Here is an 18,935-nt window from a genome sequence, read left to right on the forward strand (position 1 = left end):
ATGTTTTCCAAATCTCTCTTTGCAACACACCTGATTCAAATGATCAGCTCATCAACCAGCTCTGCGGGAACTTCATTATGATCCTGATCATTTGAATCAGGTGTGCTGCAAAGAGAGATTTGGAAAACATGCAGGACACAGGCCCTTGAGAACTGGAGTTTGTTTTTTTGGGCCTTTAAGGGTTAAGTACATATACAGCATTTCATTGGTGTTCTGATAAGATCAGCGGTTGTACTGTGTAGGGCTTGCTGATACACAACTTACTGTATTTTACCAAGAATGGTGCTAAACCAGTTAAGCCATCAAGGCAGACATTCCAATCATAGGGTTGTACTGATATGACTTACAGATTACACCCTTCTTTAATACTTATCCGAAATACATATCATTTTCTGGACATTATCTTACAGTTATGGAGCAACTTTTATGACAACCTTCAGCTCTTTGAAACTAGGCCCTCAGGCTTAGTTGATCTAGTGTTTTATGTACATTGACTGATTTAACAGTGATATTCTCAGATATATTTTCTTCTGTGTCCACGCCTGCAACCCTAAATAGTTGTCTCAAAATATCTCATTGTAAATTAATTCCAATAACATAAATTCATTCTAACCTCCCCAAAAAACACAACCAAAATATCACTGGCCGCTAGACTATTGTACAGGATTTAGTAATCTGCAGTAATATTAGTAGTTTTATATGCCTATGAGTATTGTTGTATTGGCAATTAACATGTGTCGCTCTACTACGCTTTATGTTCAAATATACTTTCTTTAAAGCAGGGATTCTCAAAGATTTTAGAGTCTGGGACCCCTTTAAGAAAGCAAATTTTCCAAGGACTCCTATTGCAATTGTTTGCAGAAACAAATAAAAAATAATAATAATTTAAGCCAAACATGGTTGTTTAAAAAAAAAAAAAATCCAAATTCAATGTAGTCCTCTTTGAATTTCTTTGTTTAGACAGCTTTTCTTTTGTCTTTTCACTAGGGTGATACTGTATATATTTTTTAATAACCCAAATTATTTCATTCTTTGTTTTATGTTTTGTTCAACAGTAAACTAAATGGGAGTGGTAGTTAAAAACCCATTTTCCCCCCAAGATTGTTGCTTGTGAATTGTGCTGATTTGAGTTCAGGGCCACCATACAGCACAGGTCTCAAATTTTTGCTTGTGAGACAAAGCCGGAAACAAAGTTGGAACAACGTCAAGTTGTACTTGAAGGCAACATTGTACTGGTTATGAAATCTTTGCCGGAAATATTTGTCAGATTGTTTTCAAAGCTGTACGTTTACTGGTTATTTTTTTCATTTGACAAGAAAATTGTTAAATTTTTCCTATAAAAGTAAGTAAGAAATGAAAGAGCAGATCATTTAAATACACCACAAAACATTCTTGAATGCAGAGTAGTAAACATAGTCATGCAATAGTCTCAAAAGAGACTCTTTGAACGCAACAACAAAAATGATCCTTTTACTTTAAAAACAGCAAGACCAAATGCTATTCTGTGACTATGCATGCTAAAGTAGCAACTTCACCTGCCACACCTGAGAGCGGCATTCCACACACATGATTCGTGTGTGGGCTATGCTAGAGAAATTTGTGAGAACCTGCAATACTTGCGGGGATCTATATCAATTAACATGGTCTGTATTTATTACCAAAATTTGTCAGACTTGTGATTAACAAAAAGAAAATGCAATGTTGTCATTTTAAGTCATTTATTTATTTTCTTTACTTTTTTGTACTTTACTTCTTTAAACGCTACTATACAAATACAAATTGTGAAGTGGCTGTGTTTGCATAGTATACATCATTAATCCACACAGTTCTTCTCTAATGACTAATAACCTCTTCAGTGTAACAACAGGGTGGAGTGTGTTCGATGAAAATAGGAAAATAGAAAAAGCCATTGTTCCTGAGTTTTGACTAACTTTGATTGTTACCATGAGTGGAGTGAAACCAGGGGATACTAACACAAAATATGCAAATATGCATGATTGTAAATAGTAAAGCAAATTATCTAGTGTATTGCAAGCAAGCTGCTCAGAAAAAATGAAAAAGACTAAAACCAGTTACCAAAAAAGACAGTATGACACTCATTTAAATCAAACGTATAAACACAATACTAAAGGAAATAAAGACAACAAAATAAGAAAACTAAAATTAAAGAAAAAAAATAACAAGTATAGCGGGTTCAGCAGTTTACAAGTTCAAAAGAGGTAGGAAGATGTTCACAAACTTGTCAGGTCTTACCCCTGTGTTTTCACTAAGTTATTGGATGATATTTAAATACTAAGTAAATAAATATAGTAAAATAATGTAAGATGTCGTGAATAACACAAAACAGAAATACACATACACCTTTTCATTGACTGTTTAATACAATATCAAATTTCGTGTTTGATTAATGTATAACAATGTCTTTTGAAACCTTTCTTTGAAAATAGTGTATGATTCACATTTTTCAGGTGTATTCCATAAACTAACATCTTCAACACAGACACACATTTATTTATCATTGGTTCTGAATATTGTGGTAGAGTTGATTGTTATACGCTTTATTCTTTATTTGTGCTGTTTTGAATTCAACCAAGTCCAAAAAATTGAGCAAGTTTAATTTACTGAATCAGTGCTCTTTTTTGCCTACTCCCCTGCATCCTAGACGAATTTACTTAATACTTTCAAATATTTTAATCTAAAATGGATGTATTTTTTTTACATTAAAATGTGATTAATTTTGAGCACAACAAAATATATTGAGCAAGCAATGATAGTGTTTGAGCACGGTATAAGATTGGTGACATTCTACATAAATATAGAATTTGTTTTCATTGCTGACGATATTGCTGACAAAAAGTATCACCCTATGTTCCGCCCAAAAACTTCGGTCACAAAACGCCAGCTTGTGAATGACCCTCTGGCCTTTTCTATTTGCGTGCCAGTGCTCTGTGAACCCCTGAGTATGGCGTAGAGAGACATTGCAAACTCCGCAGGGAAGGTGCTGAACAGCATTAAGCGATCTCTGAAGCAAGCTATCATAAGCCTGAATGGTGTCAAAGTCACATTCTTCATGTACTGTATAACGCCCTCGTCCCTTAGTGTTCACACATACTTACAACTAAAGGGTAATGTCAAGTTGGACTGGTTCAGCCAGTGGAACACAGTCGTGCGTGTGCATGTGAGTATGTGAGTGCGCACCAGCCTTTGCCTTCTAAATACCTGATGGAAGCCCCGCCCTGTTCGCTGCTGGCTGTCAACCGGGCAGGTGTCGGGCGCAAAAGTCAACTCAAAAAGTGACTTATCTAGGTAATGGGCGAGTGTGGGAGGGGGAAGCGTCGCCATAGTAAAGGGTGTGAGGAAAAAGCGGACATTCTGCACTCACACGCGGGCAGCGGTGAAGCAACTCTCCGGCAGACTTTCGACTAGTTAACTTGCAGGCATTGCTGTTTGATTAGAAGCAGGGGCACCTGTCATAAAGATGAAACGAAAGAGCAAAACTTCGATCGTTAGTCCGGTGAAACAAACGTAAGTTGTCTTTCATATTTACAGGGGGGCTCAGTGCACTTGTGTGCATCACATAAAGGCAGACTGCTGTAATTATCGTGGATTTTAAGTTACCATGCCGTGTACCGGCTCAACTTTAAAATACCTTATGACCGATCTATTACTTATGCAACACTTATACACTTGTACTGACTTATTTAACCATCTACAGTTTGTATTTCCATAATATGTGTGCTGCATTAACAGCTTTGGGTTGCTTGATTTGTGTGCGTTTTTCTAGCGAGGTTAGGTTAGTTTGTTATTCGATATTCGCTTGACATTCGGCGGGGACCGTCTGCGAATTACACGTTTCAGTGTGAAAAAAATGTTAACTAAAAATCAATATTTTCACTTTTTATCTTTCTTTTTGCTGTAATAGATCATCATAATAGATCATCTTATAATGCGTTAACTACTACAAGTGAGGTTATTGTGAAAAAGCACTTTATATGGACATGGTATGTATTGAATAATTAAATGTGTTAGCTAAACACACCCCCTTGTGTCAGAATCAGGTATAATATTACTATAGCAAAAGAAAGATAAAACGTCTTTATAATGATTTCAGTGAATATTTTCAGTTATTACACGCATAGTAAGGCCATATAAAGTGTTTTTTTTCACAATAACTTCACCTGTAGTAGTTAGAGCATTACAAATATGACCTACAACACCAAAAAGAAAGATACAACTGATTTGTATTGCTTTTTAGTGAAAATTCTAAATAATAAATAATTTTAAATAAATAAATAATGATTATAAAGTTTCATTGATTTCTAGTGAATATTTTCAGTTATGAAATACATAATATTTTGAGTTAATAAACACACACCATGTCCATATGAAGTGTTTTTTCATATTAATCTCACCTGTAGTGGTTTGGGCATTACAAGTATGACCTACTCCAGCAAAAATAAAAATAAAGAGTCATTTCGTTGATTCTTACTGAATATTTTCAGTTGTTAAATGCATAGTATGGCCATATAGTGTTTTTTCCACAATAACCTCACCTGTAGTAGTTAGGGCATTAACAGTATGACCTACTACAGCAAAAAGAGAAAAAAATATTTTCATTAATTGTTTGTTTTCGGTGATCATTTTTATTTATTAAATGCATAGTATGTCCATATAAAGTGTTTTTTTTTTTTCACAATAACCTCACTTGTAGTAGTCAGGGTACTGACAGGGACAAGTATGATCTACTCCAGCAAAAGAATGGTAAAAAGTCATTTTATTGATTTTTGTTAATATTTTTCATGGCTAAATTTATATTGAAACGTTTCATTTGTTGACGGACCCTAACAAGGACCACGGTTCACGGTTTTCAGTAAAATTTGAAATCCTGTCAATCCTACTTGACAGTAATCCTACAGTATATAAAAGTATGACGAATATGCTATAAACTACACTGTTTAAATACGCAGACACAGATGAAACCGAATGTCAACCGAATATCGAACAACAAACCAATTTTGCCCCGTTTGTGAAACATGCCGTGCGGTCACCTGAATGTTACACCACCAAAAAGCTTCGATTAAGTAGGGCTCAACTTTAAAATACCTACCTTTCCAGTTTTATTTAATCTGACTTGATATAACCACAAACTGCTTGTTTTTCCAAAATACGTGTGCTGCATTAGCTCCGTCGGTTTCGTGCTCATTTCTGGTGAGGGTGTGGCACTGTTGTAAAGTTTTAGTAACTGGTTTGATAGGTATTTGACTGTACCTCTTTTTGATAAATGGTGTAGATGGAAATGCTTGCAACCTCTCCCAGAATCTTTTGCTAAGTTTGCTTCTTTGAAACATTTTGACTGACTTTGTGGCTCCTAAGTTCTTCCTTAATTTTCATTAGTATTTTTTACCCCATTTTAGCTTTTTATTTAAATACGGAGCGACCTGCTCTGAGTTTCTCCGCTACTTGGAGATGTTAAGCGTCATGCTCCTTGTCATTCAGCAGGTTTTAGGGAGGTTAGGGAGGGGGGCTCCAGGGTAACATTGCAAATAAGAGGAGTGGACTATTTTGCATGCATAATTTTAAATGGCTAAAATGATGTATATTATTATTGTTATTATTGTTGTAGTTTTTGCATGCAAACATGATCCTGCAGACAACTGTAAGCCATACTACAAAATTAGTGGCTGTTAATGTTTTGATGTTGATAAACCACATGCAGATGTGCAGTAGTGGAATATCTAATGACTCATCACAAACACAACACTAAGTCAGCCGAGCAGTAAGAGAGTGAGCTAGCAACCAATCAAAGCAAATTTACCAGTTAAACTCAATTTATTATTCTTTCTTCCGCCTGGTGTACCTCATGCACTCCTCTCACTCACATGCTACACTCAGCTTTGTCACGTGAAGGCATGATATGCGCAGCACTACTGTAATTAACATTGTCACTGCCAGAGAAGAGGCTGTCCCTTGACTTGTTTTGCTGCTGGAGGTATACTTAACCAAAGTTAACAGCGTGGACAAGACTGGCGACATAATCAATCCATTCTCAAAATTCTTGCCCTCGTTGGTCGGTCGCGCTGAGAGCCAATCACGCATCTTGTCGGAGTGCCTGTGGTATGTGCACTTGTAGTAAACTCATCTGTTTGGCATGCAGGAAAACATTCACAATGTGTTTTTTTTTTCACAATAAAGGTTGATTTTTTTTTTTAATGAAAAAAACACTGACTGCGAAAGATGAACTGCAATGTGACAAGAGTTCATTTTTTTTAATGACTCCTGAATAGCGTGGTGGTGCTGTAGCAACCCCTCTTGACCAGCTGCCACTCTGATGCAATTTTGCCCTCTTTCTTCTTTTACAGTTTTATTAAAAGAAAAAGTTGGTTGCTGAGCAGACAGAATAAAATCAGTGACAAAATCCTCAAACTACATGCAGGTTTAGACCTGTTACAAGTGTGGAATTTTGGCAAATGCAATTACAGATATGATATCTCTCCCAACATTTCCACATTTAAAGCAGTCGCTAGTAAAAGGATCGTGTGTTTAAGTTTGAAGGTCAAAACAAATGATGACAGCAACAACCACACCCACAATGAACTGCATAGGGATATTTGAGCCTTCTCTTCCCAATCACGCACCTCTCTTCGTGGAAACATTTGGATTGTGTCTCTAATGCTTCCCCTAACCAGCAAAAATTTGAATCTTTGCAAAAGCGCAACCAAGGAAGCATTTGACAACACGTTAAAAGAAGAAAAATGCAGGAAAACCTATGACATTTCATTCCTTCACATGTTTCACTTGCACAATCCTGCTGTTTGTCATGAGAAAGACTATTCATTACAATCGTGTGTGTGTGTGTGTGTGTGTGTGTGTGTGTGTGAATGTGTGTATGCGTGTGTGTGTGTGTGTGTGTCTTCAGCCTGACGACATTTAAAAATGAAGTCATATGCTCTTTTGCATAAGGACCTGTTGGTTAATGTCAGAGAATTTTATGTTTAAAATTGTGAGTTTGCTTTTCAATAAAACAAAATACCTGATGAAGTGGTTTTTTTTTTAAGCCACTCTTAAAGTTGCACAACATTAGCCTCAAGCCAGTCCAACCTTGTTCTCAATTTTCAGTGCTCTCCTTTGCCTGCGGCCCCCCATCATAGACAAATAATTTTTGCTAGGGATACATTCTTTCAAATCTATGTGCGTCCACAAGACACAATGTTTTTTGTAGGGGTGTCCCAAAAAATCGCTTCACATAAGAATAGGGGATCCTACAGAGCCCCTCTGGTGCCAGGGTATGAAAAAAAAAATCTTTGCACTAATCCATTTGCTCCGTTTACTAAACCGTGCGCAGTTTGCTCAGTTTAGTAATATGTTTGCTCAGTTTAATAAACCGTGCGCCCGATTTAGTAATCCATTTATTTGCTCAGTTTAGTAATCTTTTTGCTCAATTTAGTAATACATTTGCTCAGTTAATTAACCATGCGCATGGTTTAGTAATCCAGTTGCTCAATTTAGTAATCCGTGCACACAATTTAGTAATCCATTTGCTCAATTTAGTAATCCGTGTGCTCAGTGTAATAAACCGTGCGCACGGTTTACTGTAAACCCTGCATTAAGAGAAAAAAAAAATGTTGTATTGAAGGGAGGTGTCCCGGGGTGAATGCTGTGTGAGCTGGGTGACAAGAGGGAGCGTTTGTAGTGTGTGTAATAAACGGTTGTCGGCTGCATTTTTTTTTTCCTCAATACAGTGTCTACAGTAAACTGTGCACACGGTTTATTAAACTGAGCAAACGGATGGCGAAACTGTGCGCAAGGACTACTATACTGAGCAAATGGATTACTAAACCATTCACACAGTTTATTAAACTGAGCAAACGAATTATTCAACTGAGCAAACAGATTACTAAATTTAGCAAACAGATTACTTAACCAGTTTAGTAAACTGAATAAATGGATAAGTGCTTTTTTTTCATACTCTTGCACCAGAGGAATTCTCCTTCACTTCAGTTTAAATCGATTTAAAACATCATTGGATACATATTGAAACTAAAAAAGAAATCGATACGCTTCCTATCCGCTTTTGTACTTTTTTCGATTTCAAGGTATGCTGTGTAATGACGTCATCACGCAGCCCGTTCTGGAGAGTCAAGCAGTGAGCCAGCCGCATGATGCACAAAAACAAACAACGGAGGATATTCAACCATCCTGTTCTTATTGAAAGCAGTCTTGTCCTGTTTTGCTTAAGGCATGAAAGCCAACACGGCCCCGAAGTTAAATGCAGCATTTCACTCCGTGGTTGTGGTGATTGTGTCTGCATTAAAAATGGCTTTTCTCTATCGCGGCTCCCTATCACGTTGAAGCCTTCATTAATATATCCTCCGCCGTCATACTAAATATAATCTACAGTATTTAGTTGGAAGGCGGCTATTAAAAGAACATCGACGACATGGCTGTCTCTTTTTTTTTTTTTACAGCTTCATTCGCCATGTTTGTTTTAATTCTGCGGGTCTCGTCTGCAGGATCCTGTTATGGAAGAAAAGGCATCTAAAAGTGCTATCTTTAGGCCGGAAACAACATCAATTCTGCTTTTTTTTTTTTTTTTTTTTAGTATCAGTGACAAGTCAAGTCAGTCAAGTCACAAAGATCCAGAAAGTAAAATGTGAAAATGAAACATTTTGGAAAATTGACAAGAGGTACAAAACAGACCTGTTGAAGCTAAACAAATGAACAATGAAAGTAAAAAGTGGACTTTTCTATCAAAATTGATTCAGTTATATCAGTGGTTGCAATATGAAGAATATGATGATGGATGTTAAATGGAAGTTCCTTCTATCATTTTAATACATTTTACTGTAACATTTGTTAATATCTGTTGTTGGGATTTTCTGACGTCTTGTAAATGCATTTTGAACCTGAGACTTACTGTCTCCTTCTTATTGCGCAACTTTTTGACTCCAAGCATAAATGTATAATTGATCAAGCATAAATGTATAATTGATCCCATAAATGTTCATTTGAACACTCAATTATTCTTAGGTCGCTCATGAGTCTGAATGGTTGTTAGTCTTTGTGTGTCCATTGATTGGCTGGCATCCAAGGTGTACTCCACCCTACTGCTCGACAGCTTGGAAAGGCTCCAGCATGTTCGCAACCCTCATGAGGATAAGTCAGGGGTATCAAACATACTGTACAGCTCGTGGACAGCTGAGTCTCTTAGTTTTCCTTGTAACTGCACAACAATCAGCATTACAATACACCAAAAAAATCTTACTTTTACAAGCAATGACCAAATGAGCACTGCAACTTACAAATGAAAGTTACCAGTTGCCACATTTGAGCGAAATAGTTTGCGGATCACTTCAAGGGACAGAATGTGGGATACTTTACCAGCATTCACATTAGCATTTGTGTCTAGCTTTGTTGTACGACAACACAGTGAAGGTAAAATCCTTCAATCATCCCAAGGAGATTCAAAATGATCAGCGATCACCTTCTGGGCCATTACCATACATTTAGCTTTGGTCTCTGTGGTATTATGACTATGAGTCTTGTATTCTTTTTTAATTAATTTTATTTACAGCTCAGCAGTTAGCATGCAGTGCTTTCACATTTGACATGTCGTGACTTGTGAGATTTTAAATCCAAAATGGCTGCCACTGTAGACAAATTAAATTGATGGATTTTACTACTTAATACATACTCCACAAACATAATATTATTAATGTTTCATGTATACACTAGTGGGGGTCACATAGAGCATTGCATTGTAAAGAAACATTTAAAGGCTAAAATTTATTGGAAAACAAAGATATAATAACAAATTATTAATACGAACGGCATGACTCACATTTTGTAAAACATCAGCAGTGCTACAAGCTAATCAAGCTTACTAATAATAATAGGGAGCTTTAGTGTTCCTGTATATACAGTAAATGATTTTTGAGTAAATTATGTTTTTGAGTTAAATGGTTCCATTAGGGTGAAGATGAAGGCAACAAAACACGCTTGTTTTTGCTGCAACTGACTGCGATGATCACAATGTGTGCAAAAGTTCATGCAGCACTCAACCCACTCAGTGGGACTTAATTGAGCATAGGTTGGTTGTTGGTATTTGAGAAATTGATAATTTATGCAATATTAAAGGACATTCTTAATACAAAACTCAACTATAATCCATCCACCATCCATCCTTCCATCCATCCATTATCTTGAAAGCTTATGCTCACAAGGGTTGCTGTTGTGCTGGAGCCTACCCGAGACGTCTTAATGCAGTAGGTGGGGTACATTCTGAGGTTGTTACCAGCCAATCATACGGCACGCAAAGACAAAACAACCAGTCACACTCACAAACACAACCAAGGAAAATTTTGAGTGGTCAATTTCCATATCCTGCATGTTTTTTGGAAGGTGGAAGAAAACCCAAAAGTACCCAAAGGGAGCCCATGCACGCAGAACATACAATACAGTGATCCCTCCTACTTAGGGTCTCAGATATCACGGTATCAGTACTTCGCGGGTATTTCCAGGAAAAATTAAAAATATTTCAAAATAAAAAATAATTTAAAAAATGTGCAAAAATCGAAAAAAATTGAAAAAAGCAAAAAAGTACATTATACAGTACTGTATTTATCAAATAACTAAGTAATATTAGTTAATAACTATGTTAAGAATTCTTCAAGCGTTAGAGTTTGTGTTTTTTATCTTATTTTGAAATGTATGCCTTTAATTTGTCGGATCGCGTTGCATTTCCGTTTCCTGTTTTACGTTCTCTGTGCGTCATTCGGCTCGTTACGGTGACTGACAAGCTCATATTTATAGTTTATTATCATTTATGTTGAGAATGCACGCTATTGCCTATGTTTAGTAAGCGATGGGTGTTTATTCTGTTTATGTGTTCGTTTGTGTAGAGGTTGCACTTTATAGTTAGTAATTGTTGTTAGTTGTTGCTAACCCGCTAATGTCGGCTAAAAATACAGTAAATTCACAGATTAAGTGTTTTTATGTTAGTTGACTGACTTTAACGTTATTGTTGATTTATTATTCAACAGATACTACATGATACACCATACATGAGCCAAAATAAACGAAGTTCAACGTGATGACTTTTTCACCGGAGTCTTAGTGCAGATAACCAGTCCTGAGAACAAATTCTCAACAAACTAAGTAATATTAGTTATTTAATGAATATACAATAATGTTAATAATGTTAATAAGATAATGTAATGTTAAATAATAGGAGAAAGGAAATAAAATAAGTAATAAATACCAAAAAAAGGATTGTTTATTGTTACTGCGGCTATATTGGGGCATCTATAGAAATCCAGGAACTGATACCCTACTTCGCGGGTTTCAGACTTCGCGGGGGGTTGACATCCCCCATTAACCGCGAAGTAGGGGGGATCAATGTATACGTACAAGAGAAAGTACAAACTCCACACAGCAAGGTCGAAGTTAGAAGTGAACCCACTGCCTCAGCACTGTTAGGCGGACATGCTAATCAGTCTGCCACTCTTTCGCCCCAAATCAACTGTACTTATTTTAAATTACTAAATCAGTCCTAGTACAACCATATTAATAAACATTTTCATGGCATGTCAAAAACTGATCATTGTTATTTTCATTAATTCTGAATAATAAATAAGGCCACTTGGTGTACTGGATATACATAAAGCTTTTGTTTTTGCTGGTACTTACCTTCTGAAATGACATTGTTTTTTTTTTTCTCTCCAAACGTTGATATTTCTCACTGTTGCTTTTAGTGTCACGTCGACAGAATTGACCGCGCTGATTGAGAAGCTACAGAAGAATGCTGATAAAGTGGAGACGAACATCTATGATGTAGAGCAAAACCTCAACAAGGTACAGAAGTCTTAAAAATAACAATTTGCCAGTCATCTTCAAATACAGAGATTCTGAATAATGATAATAAAAATATATAAAGCAACAATATTTGGGTTGGAGTCCAAATTGTATGCTTTTGGTTATTAACTCTTTCCTTTCCATAGATGAGAATTTACATCATGTAAAATGAAAATTGTTTTAATAATTAGCTTAAAAGTAAATAATGTGCTTGGTTCGCAGCAGGCTTAATTTTGTTTTCATTGGTTTGCACTAAGTTAGCTGTGTTGCCCTGTATCCCATTTGTTTTAATTAATTATTTTAATTATTTACTTTATTTATTTATTTTAGTTTTTTATTATTATTATTTGTAAGTATCATGCTTTGAAGCCTTGTTTATATAGAGCTTGTTTAAAAAAGGGGCAATAAATAGACATGTTTGACCAAACATGATGAATAATCGTGATTAATCATAGTGATGTTAATATTGACCAAAATAATAGTGATTAAAATTTTGCCATAACCGTGCAGCCCACAAGTAACCAAACAAAAGGACAACCAAAAAGAAAAGTGGTGAATGAAGACTGTGCATCTATGTCTTTGAAAGCCAGGGCATAGTTTGCGTTGTAGTTTAAAAGAGTCAACATCATCTGACAAAAGTCTGATGACAAATTCAGCGAACCATGCGCTTTCTGGGGAAAAAAATATAAACCGGTATTCGATATATATATATATATATATATATATATATATATATATATATATATATATATATATATATATATACATATACACAGTGGGCCCCCGTGTTACGAACTTAATCCGTTCAGCAGCTACGCTCGTAACTCGAATTGCTCGTATGACAGGCAATCCAAACCTATGTTAATTAGTGAATGAGTGCAACGCGTGCAAAAACCTTAGGTAAAAACATCATGACTTTATTCACATATTAAAAATTAGTAACATAATCTACTGTATGGTTAAATTAAATAACATAAATATACAAAGAAAAAAATGACATTTACCTTTGGGGCGACGTGACTTGAGCTGGGTGGAGGCGGAGGGGAGCAGAGACCAACCCGCAGAATTTATTTATTTATTTTCTGAAAAGAGAACATATCACCGGTGATTTCCTTCTCTTTAATTCATAATAGAAGAAGCCTCTCCATTTTGTTGTCGATCGAGGTCCATCCCCCGGCAAGGAAAGTCTTGCCCTTAGAAGATCGCTGAGCGGTTACGGCCATACTCATGAGTAAGGTTAACTATGCGTGCACTTCCTTCGTATTTTTTTATTATCTCCTGCTTGGTTTCTATTGTCATCATCCTCTTACTTCTTCCTTTACCGCCACTAGCAATTTTTGAAGCCATGTCTAACAGATAAAGTTTGCAAAGTCTTCACAACATTCCTTCCTTCCGTTTTTCACTCATTTTCTCTCCTTCCTTCCATCCCGACGTTCGGCCAATAGCATATCGGCATTTCTGTGATTGACGTGACGCCGGCCAATAGCATATCTGCATCTCCGTGAGTGAGACCGGGACTCTGACCTTAATCGACCAATAGCATATCGGCATCTCCGTGACTGACACCGTGACTGAGACAGTGATTGTGACATTGTAAGAGCAATAGCGTTCAGCGTTACCGTGACAAGCGTGAACATTTGATTTAGTTGATGCAGCAAAGCAAAAATAATTGTACGATCACATTGACCGGCATGTCGGATTGTTCGTAAGACAAAAGGTTTGTGCGTAAGTGGGGGACAAAAAACTCTGCGGTCCATGCTCGTAAGTCGAAATGTTCGTAAAAGAGGGTGTTTGTAAACCGGGGGCCGACTGTATATATATATATATATATATATATATATATATATATATATATATATATATATATATATATATATATATAAAAAGATGAAAGGTTTGTGCGTAAGAGGGGGACAAAAAAACGCCGCGGTCCACGCTTGTAAGTCGAAAAGTTTTATATATATATATATATATATATATATATATATATATATATATATATATATATATATATACGGAAGGAAGGAATGTTGTTAAGACTTTGCAAACTTTATCTGTTAGACATGGCTTCTAAAATTGCTAGTGGTGGTAAAGGAAGAAGTAAGAGGATGATGACAATAGAAACCAAGCAGGAGATAATAAAACAAAATACGAAGGAGGCGCACGCATGGTTAACCTTGCTCGTGAGTATGGCCGTAACCGCTCGGCAATCTTCCTTGCCTCCAAGACTTTCCTTGCCGGGGGACGGACCTCGATCGACAACAAAATTGAGAGGCTTCTTCTATTATTGATTAAAGAGGAGGAAATCGCCGGTGATATGTTCTAGTTTGAGAAAAGTTCCCGTTTAAGAAAATAAATATATAAATTCTGCGGGTTGGTCTCTGCTCCCCTCCGCCTCCACCCAGCTCAAGTCACGTCGCCCCAAAGGTAAATGTCATTTTTCCTTTGTATATGTTATTTAATTTAACTGTACAGTAGATTATGTTACTCATTTTTAATATGTGTATAAAGTCGTGATGTTTTTACCTAAGGTTTTTGCACGCGTTGCACGCATTCACTAATTAACATAGATTTGGATTGCCCGTCATACGAGCAGTTCAAGTTACGAGCGTAGCCGCTGAACGGATTAAGTTCGTAACACGGGGGCCCACTGTATATATGTGTATATATATATATATATATATATATATATATATATATATATATATATATATATATATATATATATATATATATATATATGCAGTTGACACAAATGATACACAAAATACAAACATCTGTTAAAATTCTGTTTTGTATCGAGTTTTTTTTTTTCATCTTGACTTGTTTTTGTTTTTATTCTTTTGCAGGATGTAAGCAAGATCAATGAAGGCAAACAGCCACTTTATCAGGAGGACACCAAAAAGCGTCTCCTCAATTCTCTGGACCTCCTTGCAGGCCTGGATGAGGACGCTGTCAACGCCAAGCGCCTACAGCATCCTCAGGCAGAGATGATAGAACAAGAGTAAGTGAGAACAAGAGTGACAATTTGTCTGATTATTTCATTTGCATGCATGCGTGCGTGCATGTATGTGTGTGTGTGTGTGTGTGTGTGTGTGTGTGTGTGCGTGTGTGCGTGCGTGCGTGCGTGTGTGTGTGTGTGTGTGTCCGCAGCATGAAACAGCTGCGTGAGAGAGTTCTTAAGCTGAGAGAGGACCATGACCGCATCTACCAACTCATCCGCACTGAGGGGGTGCCTACCATCAACTGGGGCAACATGATGGATGAGAAACTGGTAGGAAGTTAGATACAGCATAAAATACATATCCAGTGGACATTTCATTGGTAAAAGCAATTAACCAGCCAAGCAGTTTTTATTTAAGAGCCCAATTAAGGTCCAAAATAATGTGGAGGCAGCAATTAAAAATGAATGGTCTCCTTCATTCAACCTGGATTTACTGTACAGGAGATGTAAACACTGAATGATATTTAGGATTGTTTCCAACATATATTTTGTAATATAAGTTATATATTACAACATATATTTTGTAATATAAGTTATATTTTTTTCTATTAATACAATATTAATATAATTATATATTGCAATTCTGTGACATACAAGGTGTACATAAGGTCTGGGTACATGGTAAAAACACAACCATTATATGATAATAATTATATTATTTTATGTTATATTATAATTATAATGTTGACAAATTTGGTTTCTATTATTGTCAGTGCATAATTTGATGCTCTTTGCAAAATTCACATGAACATATACATATACATTGCATTGTATATACATTGAGTATACATACATGGAGTTGACATTGCATAGTATCACAAATGAGATGTCGATAAAGGCATTGAAGTTGAAATTCTTCCGTCATTTTGCCGTAATACCATCCTCTCGTTGATAGAATACGAGATTGATTTGTTCGTCTTTGGACAGAGCCATCTTCATATTGGGAAGGAAAAATAATACTTGTATAAACAAATAATAATAGTAATCATCAAAATATTTTTCAAAGTAAGATGATTGGTACATTTGATTATGCAGGCACTTTTACAATCAAACTGCTCAAACAAAAATATGAAAATGAGTATGATTACTTTGAGACAGCATGGTGACAGACTGGCTAGCACATCCGCCTTTGTACGGATGTTGTGTGTTCGCTTCCTTCCTATGTGGCGTTTGAATGTTCTCTCGTGCCTGTGTGGGTTTACTCCAGTTTCCTCCCAGATTCCAAAAAGATGCTGGAGAAGTATATGGTGCACTCAAGATTGTCTGTGAGTGTGTAGGTGAATGTGAATGGTTGGTAGATTTTTGTGTGCTCTGTGATTGGCTTGCAGCCAGTGCAGGGTGTACTCCACAAACTGTACTTTGCGAAGATCTGTGATAGACTCCAGCACACCACACAATCCTTAACGGCGATAATGATGATTAGCCTACTTTGTATCATTAACCGTGATGTGTGTGAGTAACGGTGCATGTTTTCTTATATGTAACTGGTTTCCTAGGACAATCTGAGCAACAAGGGTTTTGGCCAGGACTTACCATCTGTGGAGAATGACTTAGAGGAGCACAACATCTTCCATAGTGAGGTGGAGGCATTGGCTCCTCACATTTCTGCTGGTGGTGACAAGGTACATAGAGACAAAAATAAATAAACAAAAACACACGTGCAACATAATTATTCAATTTTGTTGATGACATTTTCAGTAAATTAGCTAAACAAACACATGTATTTTTTTTTTCATGTGAAAAGCATTAGAATCAATACCTAAAGGAAAACACCATCCGAAGCAGAGTCAAGCAAGTGTCACCCTATTATATTTTATCTGTATGTCTACAGGAATATGTCAGTGGCCTTCAGATGAAGTACAACAAACTGCTGGTAATTGAACTCACATGCCAGTTAGCTCATTCATACTTGGATGCATATGCATATGCTGTTTACAACATTCTACTGCATAACCTGTGACATCATCATCACACAATTAATGTAATCATAATCATAATCATTCAGTAGCACAACACATCTGCATTTAGCTAGCTCTGTCAGAATTTGTTTGAGATTAATTTAGTCCACAAACTTCCAAAAGTTACTGTATTGTGCAACCACCCCATAGGCCCTTTCCAGTGATCGCCAGCGCCACCTGCTGAGCCTGCGTGATTATATGCAACGCTGCACCAATGAGCTTTATTGGATGGACCAGCAGGCTGATGAGAGAATCAACTATGATTGGAGTGACAGCAACTTAGACTACCCTGCCCGTCAGAGGCACTATGAGGTACACACTGAAAATACTATCAACAATAGTGAGTATTTAGATTCCCAATCCTGGATCAGTGGGCAGAATCCTCGCACCTCCAAAATGATTACTTTTCAAAAACCAGCAAGTTTGTTCAACCACAAACATTGCATTCTCAAAGAAGCAAATTATCTATCTATCTATCTATCTATCTATCTATCTATCTATCTATCTGTCTGTTGGTCGGTCGGTCGGTCGGTCGGTCCGGTCCGGTCCGGTCGGTCGGTCGGTCTACAGCACAGGTGTCGAACTCCAGTCCTCGAGGGCCGATATCCTACCTGTTTTCAAACCTTTTCCCTCAAAAACACCTGATTCAAATGATTGGGATCATTTTGAAGCTCCTGCAGAGCTTGCTAATGAGCTAATCATTTGAATCAGGTGTGTTGGGGAAAGAAAACCGGAAAACATGCAGGATGCCGGCCCTCCAGGACTGGAGTTCGACACCTACGGTCTACAGTATCTATCTATCTATCCATTCCATTCAGAAACAAACTATAGTACAGTCAATGAATAAAAGTCGGTTTTCTTCCATGTTCACAGCCTATTGCAAACACTTAAAAATAAAAACTTGTAGGGCTCAGGACGGCTCGGTGGAAGAGTTAGCATGTCTGTCTCACAGTTCAATGTCCGTTTCAATTCCAGCTGGGTACAGCCTTCCAGTAGAGCAGTGTTTCCCAACCTTTTGCTCACCGCGGCACAGTTAATGCCTTAAATTTAGTCCGCGGCGCAGTCAATGCCTTAAGTGTAGACAGCAAACACTGCAGTAATGTTTTCCCTGAGCCCATGTGGGTTTTCTCCGGCCACTCTGGCTTCCTCCCGCACTCTAAAAACATGCATGGCAGATGTATTGGAAACTCAAAATTGTCCTTACATGTTTTTGAGTGTGTGAATGGTTGTTTGTTCCTATTTGCCCTTCAATTGGTTGGCATCCAGTTCAGGTTGTCCGCCAGCTGCGATAGGCACCAGCAAGACAGCAACTTGAGTGAGAATAAGGGGCTACAGAAAATGAACGGATGGATGTATGCTCACTATCATCAATCATCACTATGTATGTCCCAACAGAACTTCATCAGCAAATGTCTGGAGTCCAAGGAAGCAACAATCACCAAGCTTAATGAAGATGGAGAAAGGTTGATTGCAGCGAAGCATCCAGGGGCAAATGTTATTGAGGTATCACATATTGTTTTGTTTCCTTTTCAGCAAATTACACACTTTTATTTGTAGTTCTTTTGGTACATGAATTTAATATTTAGGACGACAGGGTAGTGAAGTGGTTCACACACACAGCCTCATAATTCAGTTCAATTCCAGCTTCCCCCCGACCTTCCTGTGTGGAGTCCACATGTTTTCCCCATGCTCATGTGGGCTTCCTCCGGGCGGTCATGCATGGAAGTTTTACTGGTCTCTGATTGTCCTTAGGTGTGGATGGTTGTTAATCTTTGTGTGCCCTGCAATTAGCTGGCAACCAGTTCAGGGTGTCCCCTGCCTAATGCTCAATGAAGCTTTTTTCATTCATAAGTTAAAAGTAAATTTTACTAGAATAGTTTGTAAGTGTAAGTTAATTTTACTCTCATAGTTTATCAAAAAGAAAGTCATGAGCCACTTCTTCTAAATATATATCTAAAACAAGTGACCAAAGACATGCTTTCAAAATTGTTTCAGATGTATTGTAAAATCATGTTTTTTCTGGGCTCAAAATGTGCTTTTCCAGTCTATTAACATGTGTTTTAAATATATACAGTGAACCCTTGTTTATCGCGGTAGATATGTTCCGAAGCCGGCCGTGGTAG

At 37.1% G+C, this 18,935-nt stretch overlaps 1 protein-coding gene and 1 long non-coding RNA gene across 4 annotated transcripts in view; one reads left to right on the forward strand and one right to left on the reverse strand.

Moving 5' to 3' along the window:
- Positions 1-18,935, reverse strand: part of LOC148410108 (uncharacterized) — a 67,398-nt gene that overhangs the window by 13,643 nt on the left and 34,820 nt on the right. The window contains exons 3-4 of one of the 3 annotated variants that reach the window (XR_015868102.1): positions 16,388-16,462; positions 14,714-15,787 (exon numbers count right to left, since the gene is read on the reverse strand). This is a non-coding gene — a long non-coding RNA (uncharacterized LOC148410108). Of the gene's footprint in view, positions 1-14,713; positions 15,788-16,387; positions 16,463-18,935 lie in introns of those variants that run through there. The other 2 variants (XR_015868103.1, XR_015868105.1) reach the window with 2 other exon arrangements.
- ppl (periplakin) overlaps positions 3,357-18,935 on the forward strand; it is a 31,850-nt gene continuing 16,271 nt past the window's right edge. Inside the window, exons 1-8 of the mRNA XM_088436246.1 lie at positions 3,357-3,525; positions 11,751-11,850; positions 14,700-14,854; positions 15,004-15,124; positions 16,351-16,476; positions 16,686-16,727; positions 16,963-17,124; positions 18,208-18,315. Of these exons, the coding sequence (XP_088292372.1) occupies positions 3,479-3,525; positions 11,751-11,850; positions 14,700-14,854; positions 15,004-15,124; positions 16,351-16,476; positions 16,686-16,727; positions 16,963-17,124; positions 18,208-18,315 (861 nt within the window). The 5' untranslated portion in view covers positions 3,357-3,478. The remainder of the gene's footprint in view (positions 3,526-11,750; positions 11,851-14,699; positions 14,855-15,003; positions 15,125-16,350; positions 16,477-16,685; positions 16,728-16,962; positions 17,125-18,207; positions 18,316-18,935) is intronic.

This window comes from Hippichthys cyanospilos, chromosome 16, assembly GCF_059441005.1.
Source record: "Hippichthys cyanospilos isolate Australia breed blue-spotted pipefish chromosome 16, RoL_Hcya_1.0, whole genome shotgun sequence".
Lineage (NCBI taxonomy): Eukaryota > Metazoa > Chordata > Actinopteri > Syngnathiformes > Syngnathidae > Hippichthys > Hippichthys cyanospilos.